The sequence below is a fragment of the Sinocyclocheilus anshuiensis genome, unplaced genomic scaffold (genome assembly GCF_001515605.1).
Source record: "Sinocyclocheilus anshuiensis isolate Anshui unplaced genomic scaffold, SAMN03320099.WGS_v1.1 scaffold477, whole genome shotgun sequence".
NCBI classification, from domain to species: Eukaryota; Metazoa; Chordata; class Actinopteri; order Cypriniformes; family Cyprinidae; genus Sinocyclocheilus; species Sinocyclocheilus anshuiensis.
The window spans coordinates 2,459,400-2,465,281 of record NW_015536549.1 but is presented as its reverse complement, the minus strand read 5'-3'; the positions used below and the strand labels follow the sequence as shown (position 1 = coordinate 2,465,281).

The 5,882-nt window shown below is 34.5% G+C and overlaps 2 protein-coding genes across 4 annotated transcripts in view; one reads left to right on the top strand and one right to left on the bottom strand.

The window, feature by feature from the left end:
* Positions 1-463: 463 nt before the first annotated feature.
* LOC107699721 (probable dimethyladenosine transferase) lies at positions 464-5,207 on the bottom strand. Of its 2 annotated transcripts, none has more exons than XM_016501061.1 (12): positions 5,136-5,207; positions 4,655-4,728; positions 4,411-4,497; positions 4,236-4,297; positions 4,057-4,150; positions 3,027-3,076; positions 2,555-2,678; positions 2,378-2,470; positions 2,232-2,296; positions 2,062-2,125; positions 1,177-1,283; positions 464-1,077 (listed from the first exon to the last, which is right to left on the bottom strand). In XM_016501061.1, exons 1-12 carry the CDS (start codon positions 5,191-5,193, stop codon positions 1,035-1,037), a joined length of 921 nt encoding a protein of 306 aa, XP_016356547.1. In that variant the 5' UTR covers positions 5,194-5,207; the 3' UTR covers positions 464-1,034. The 2 variants fall into 2 exon arrangements, 1 of the variants encoding a protein (XP_016356547.1); XR_001635492.1 differs by lacking the exon at positions 464-1,077 and adding an exon at positions 1,501-1,574 and having other exon boundaries at positions 1,210-1,283.
* Positions 5,208-5,402: 195 nt separating this feature from the next.
* LOC107699706 (DNA polymerase alpha 2, accessory subunit) overlaps positions 5,403-5,882 on the top strand; it is a 4,943-nt gene continuing 4,463 nt past the window's right edge. Inside the window, exons 1-2 of one of the 2 annotated variants that reach the window (XM_016501041.1) lie at positions 5,403-5,484; positions 5,708-5,825. In XM_016501041.1, the coding sequence (XP_016356527.1) occupies positions 5,744-5,825 (82 nt within the window). In that variant the 5' untranslated portion in view covers positions 5,403-5,484; positions 5,708-5,743. Of the gene's footprint in view, positions 5,485-5,699; positions 5,826-5,882 lie in introns of both variants that reach the window. The other variant, XM_016501049.1, reaches the window with a different exon arrangement.

The window sequence follows — 5,882 nt, the reverse complement described above, 5'->3', positions numbered from 1 at the left end:
GCAACTTTTCTGAAGTTCAGACTTCCATCTTTAACTTTCCTTCTGCATCAAAACGAGAGGAGGATCTGAAACTCAGCTTCACTGACATCACAATTTAAGTCCAAAGCTCTATATGCAGATGTATACAGACTCTGTTCTTGATTTAAAATTTCTTAATACTGAAGTTAACAAAACATTTTTCAATGGTTTTATTGATCTTGTACAGCTAAACTTTTCTAAGAAACATGCCTTAAATGAATCTGAGAATAGGTCAATCACCTATTACATAATTAGTCATTATATTTGCACATCAAAGTTTACATATTACGTTAATAAAGATTTCTAGGTAACACTAGACAATAAGTTCCAACTTAACATTAAAGCAATAACTAGCATGGACAAACACAGAATAATACTTTTACAGCATTTATTAACTGAAGTTCATTTTTATATATAATACAAGTTTAACATTCCAGACTGTATAACTTTAGTTATTTCACTATAAACTAAATTAAATGAATTTCAATATTTATAAATTAACATTATTAAGATACAAAATGCTGTAAAAATGCCATCAATTAGCTCACGCCAGCTGATAAACACATTAAGGTTAACCAACTGAACCTTATTGTAAAGTGTTAGCAGTTTATCATTTCTCACTTTGACAGATCAGTATTTAGCAGTACACAGTGGGTAAGACAGTATGTTGTGTATTAAGTGCGGAGATTGATGGGGATGAAGATTAATATTCTTTATGACAACCTCAGTTATATGAAGAGTAAACTGGTGTACTCACAACTGCAGAGCAAGTACAAAAAGATAAGTAATAAAAACCCAAGATGTCCTCTTCAAATCCTCTTAATAGTCACCAGTTTTACATCTGAATGATGTTCAAGAAAGGCACAAAACATTTCCAGCCTGAGTGATTAGGGGTCCCACTGCATGTCCATTGAAAAGAAATATCATTCATTTCTTCACATAGCATCAACCAGAATATGAGAAGATTGTGACATCACTTCCTGTCAGCCTAGTAGCTGTTTCCTGTTTCTTAAGTCTTAGGAGAAGTGTATCCCAGCGGAGTTGAACGCATGAAGAAGCCTACCGTAAAATATGGATGCAGAAAAGATGTTTAACGAAACACCCCCCAAAGAACAAGCATTAAAAAGTATTTTTTATGAAGTGAAGTGTCATACTTACACCATAAAATCATCTATATCCATGGAACGTGCCCTCTTGTCGCTAAACTTCGACTCTTGAAGGATGCTTTCAATTTTTTGAGTGATGTTGAAATCTTGTTGCACTTCCTGCAATACAATTTGGAAATGTATTTTAAGAGAAGGGATTCTGCAGGATTTATGAAAGTAAATTTATGACTTTTTCCAACGCCCTTTTTAAGACCACTTAAAGAAAATTTAAGGAATAAAATCAATGAAACACAATATGTCAAAACGATTTTCTAAATAGAAATATTTCTTACAAAAAAACACCTTAATTAGAATATGTAAATAACTTTTACTGTACCTTCATAGCACACTGCAAAAACTGATGTTCATCCTCAGTATTTTTGTCTTGTTTTCCAGTGCAAATATCTAAATCTTAAATCAAGATTTAAGATAAATCAAGGCATTTACTTGAGAAGCAGAATGACATACGAGACAACAAGTCTTGCTTTCTGAGAAACTGCCAATGGGCTCAGAAAAATCAACTTAATTCAAAGGGAAAAAAATGACAGACGTTTGTTTGTGTTTTACTCATTAACTCACTTAATTTTGTAAATTTCTCAGAAAACAGACTTCAAGGATCTTCGTTTTGCATCTTAATTAAATGTACCTTGATTTAAGGCTATTTAGATATTTGTACTGTAAAACAAGACAAAATACTAACGAAGATATTAATGCAATGTATGCAACATCTAATGCCATGACTATGAATTTAGGACTTTCTGACCTGATTTAAGACCTTTTTTAAAGCCATTATTTTTTGGGAAGGGAGAATTAAGACTTTTTAAGACCCACAAAAGCCATGAATATAATGGTGTCTCAGGTCAAGTATATTTGAAGCGTCAAAGTGAAGCAGACTCACTATGTTGTGCACTGAGCAATGGATTCTGTAGTTCTTCTCCAATAACTGTTCGACTGCAGCAGACCTTCATTGAAGAAAAAAAAAACGTCAATTCAATATCACGACTGGCCAGCTGCTTGAATTTATTACTATTGATCGCTCAACAAAAACACCATTTAGGGATGTCTTACTTGAAGGCAGCACTGAGTGTTTTGTTCTTTCGGACAAATGCAATTCTGACAAGACCATCCCATTCCTATAAATGTGGAAAAACAAGATTATATTATTTCCAATAACTGCTCAGTCAGTCATACACACTTAAATTAAGGACACTTACCTGGAAGTTGATTGGCGGTGGAGGATTTTTGGGCTCTATCCTCACCACGCTGGACTCTACTTTTGGAGGTGGTCTGAAATTGTTCTTTCCCACCTTCATGATCATAGCATTTTAGTATATGATTTCACATATGAATAATAATGAGAATACATTAAATGAATCTGAACAGGCATTGACCTTCATGAGGTGGTCCACGCGGGCTAAGAGCTGTGTGTTGATGGACAGTCTGCAGTATAGCTTGTCTCCTGGTTTAGCCACCAACCGCATGGCAAATTCCCTCTGAAACATCAGCACAGCACACCTACAGACAGAATAAATACAAAACTCAACTCAAACCACTATTACTGACATGGTGATAACTTCTCATCTCTGCAACAGATGTTACTTTTCATTATTATTTTCCATTGCAATGCAGTGGGTTTTAACTGGTTTTGTAAAGTCGTAGATGGTATAATTGGGAGCAAATGAGCCACTTGTACAAATGTGAATGGAAGAAATCATAATGATCAATATAATAGAAGTAGGTAGGAATGTAAGTCCCATTTTTCAGTTTAAAGAGTGAATCATCTTTTAGAGTAGTTTGTTTACTCTATTCTACGCTCACATTTACTGAACCAGCCTGAAAAAAACGGTTTCTCCAATTTCTTACCTAAAAAACGGTCTGTGAAGTAACAGCTTGAACACGAAAGGTGATGATATCTAGAAAAAAATCAAATAAAATCTCACTTTACAATAAGGTTTCATTTGTTAACTACATTAACATGACAGATACTTCTAAAGCATTAATTCATCTCAGTTATTGTTAATTTCAACTAGGGCTGGGCGATATTGAAGAAAAATGCGATATGCGATAACTCATTCAATAATGCGATATTCGATATGCGATACGATAATGCTTAAAGTGCCACATGCTCAGATGAAACAGTTTTACTCAGCTGTTGCGGAGTTAGTTCCGTGAACTTCTATAACTATCTTGTGTCATATATATATGGTTATTTGTATGTATGTACCAAGAGTTCCTGTAAAACCACAACAAATTCCTTGTGTTTGCGCACACTTAAGTGGTGAATAAAGCTCATTCTGATTCTGATTCTAATAAGAAAGCACCCCTACAACAACTTCTGAAAGTGAACGGTATGTGTTTTACTCGAGCATTACATAAAAATGTAATTTTAACATTAGTGTAATCATTTTAACATGAGTTTAGGAACTGCATAATAAAAAGGAAAAATAAAAACTGCTTAGTATTTACTCTTTGAATTCAATATGCACTGATTCTTATTTAAGCTACAAAAGTTATTTAGGTAAGAGCAGTGAGTGATTTTCTCTTTGTCTTTTGTTCATGGCCCCAAATATTGCAAGCTGTAGCGATATGCATATTGCGATATGTACATTTGTGATATTTCGATATATTGCACAGCCCTAATTTCAACATTTACAAATACGGCACATTATTAAAATCAGATCTGTTAATATTATCTATTGGACCTGAGCTAATAGGAACTAAAAATTAACAGCTGTTTTTTTCAGTAACGTTTAAAAAATTAACAAATACTGGAACAAATGTGTTGCTGAACATTAACGTATTAACTAACATTAACTAATAGGACCTTATTGTAAAGTGTTACCAGCAACTCTAAAGACAGATCTACAGCAGAAACAAATCTCTAAACCAATACCTGATAAGGCAAGTTAGCCACGCAGACATCAAAAAAGGGGAGCTCTGTCTTGAGAACGTCCCCTATGAGGATCTGTAGCTTGTTTTGCATTGGACTGCATTGAAAACAGATTTTTTTCAATCAAACAGGTGCTGAAGTGTTGACAACAGTGGCAGTGAATGTGTACGAAAAACACTTACGTGCACTGAACTCTTTTTTGAAGCTCAGCGACAAGCCTGGTGTCCAACTCACATGCAACTACCTTTGAATTATTGTAAATGAAGTAATTATGATTTGGGGGAAAATAATAATAAAAATAAATAAATGAATCACTAGTTAAAATCCAGCAATAAACATTTAATGAAACATATTTACTTTCTTGGCTTTCTCCAGAAGTTTGACAGTCATGTTACCCGTTCCAGGACCAACTTCCAGAACCACATCTGTTGGTCGTAATGCTGCCTGCAAAGACACTTTTGCATTAAATCAACACAACGAATTATTTCGTGCTGTTACAATGTGGTGACACATTCAGAGAGATGTTACTTTCTTTAGAAGAAAGATGAATTGCCAGAAATATAAAAATGAACATTTTGAAAGAAAAAGTCACATTACTGACCTTCTCTATGATGCCGTTGACAACCAAAGGATTTTTTAAAATATGCTGACCAATACCAGTATTGAACATAATTCCTAAAACAGATCAAGAAACATTGATTTTTTAAACATTGAAAAATTAATGCTTTATTGTATATGAGCGGTGGATTCTAACAAACTTTAAACATGCATGTCCAATTATAGCCCACAAAGAAAAATAAGCCAAATTTCCAACCTTGTGATATTATTGGCATGACAATTAAGCAAATAAACTTTTAAGCTTGAGAGAGAGAGAGAGAGAGAGAGAGAGAGAGGGAGGGAGAGAGAGAGAGAGGGAGAGAGAGAGCATCAAATGTAAAACGTAGCTATATGATGCGTTACAGTGATGTCACTTTGGATGAAAATAATGTCACAATGCCAACATTATTTATGGTCTGAAAAACAGGCATCATTTTCTTAGTCATGTAGCATGCAGTACAAAACACGGACGTAAGCTAAGTTACCTTGACTCTTCACCTCCTGGTGTTGTCGAGATTTTTTCTCAGCTTTAACCTTCGGCATTTTGATAAACAATGTTTGAGATTCTAAACTGCAATATACAGTACAAATGTGTGAATACGTTCACGCTATCATAAACACGTGCAGCAACTTTGGTTCCTTTCAGCTGATCGGATTCGGAATGGAAATTCAGTTGACCGCCTCAAGCTCCCTCTGGCGTCGTGGAGGACGCGTGGAGGAACCGGAAGTGACCTTTTTAGAGCTGTTGTTGCGGGGACATTTTCGCGGCAATCTGAACGTGATGCAAAGACTGTTGATGAATATGACAACTGAGTTTTTATATTAATATAGAAGGTAAGCTTTCAAATGATAATATAGTGTGTGTTGACGATAACTTTTTTTATTTTGAGCTTTATATTCCGCTGAATAAAACTATTTAGAAAGCAAAATAGGTTCTTAAGTTGTTGTGTTTAGCGCCAGTTCAGTGTTTTATTCAGCGGGACTCTAACATTGCGAATGATGAAATCTGTTATTCGGAACATGTATGCATCTTCTTTATTCTGTTCTAATGTTACAGATTCTGAATTTTTGAACATCAGAGGACACAACAAAAATGGCATCAGTCACTGCAGAGGACATCAAATCTGAACTGGACACTTTCAACATAGCCTTCAACAATGACACTGTGGATAAAAGTAAATGTCAAGTTTCTTATTTGTTGTTTTAATTTTTGTTAATATAATTTATTTCAT

Coding starts and splice junctions, on each gene's coding strand:
- LOC107699721 (XM_016501061.1), bottom strand. CDS start 5,193: ATGCCGAAGGTTAAAGCTGAGAAAAAATCTCGACAACACCAGGAGGTG. Junction 2,471..2,554: donor GCGTGGACCACCTCATGAAG/GTCAATGCCTGT, acceptor ATGATCATGAAG/GTGGGAAAGAACAATTTCAG. Junction 1,078..1,176: donor GATATAGATGATTTTATGGT/GTAAGTATGACA, acceptor ATTTTACGGTAG/GCTTCTTCATGCGTTCAACT.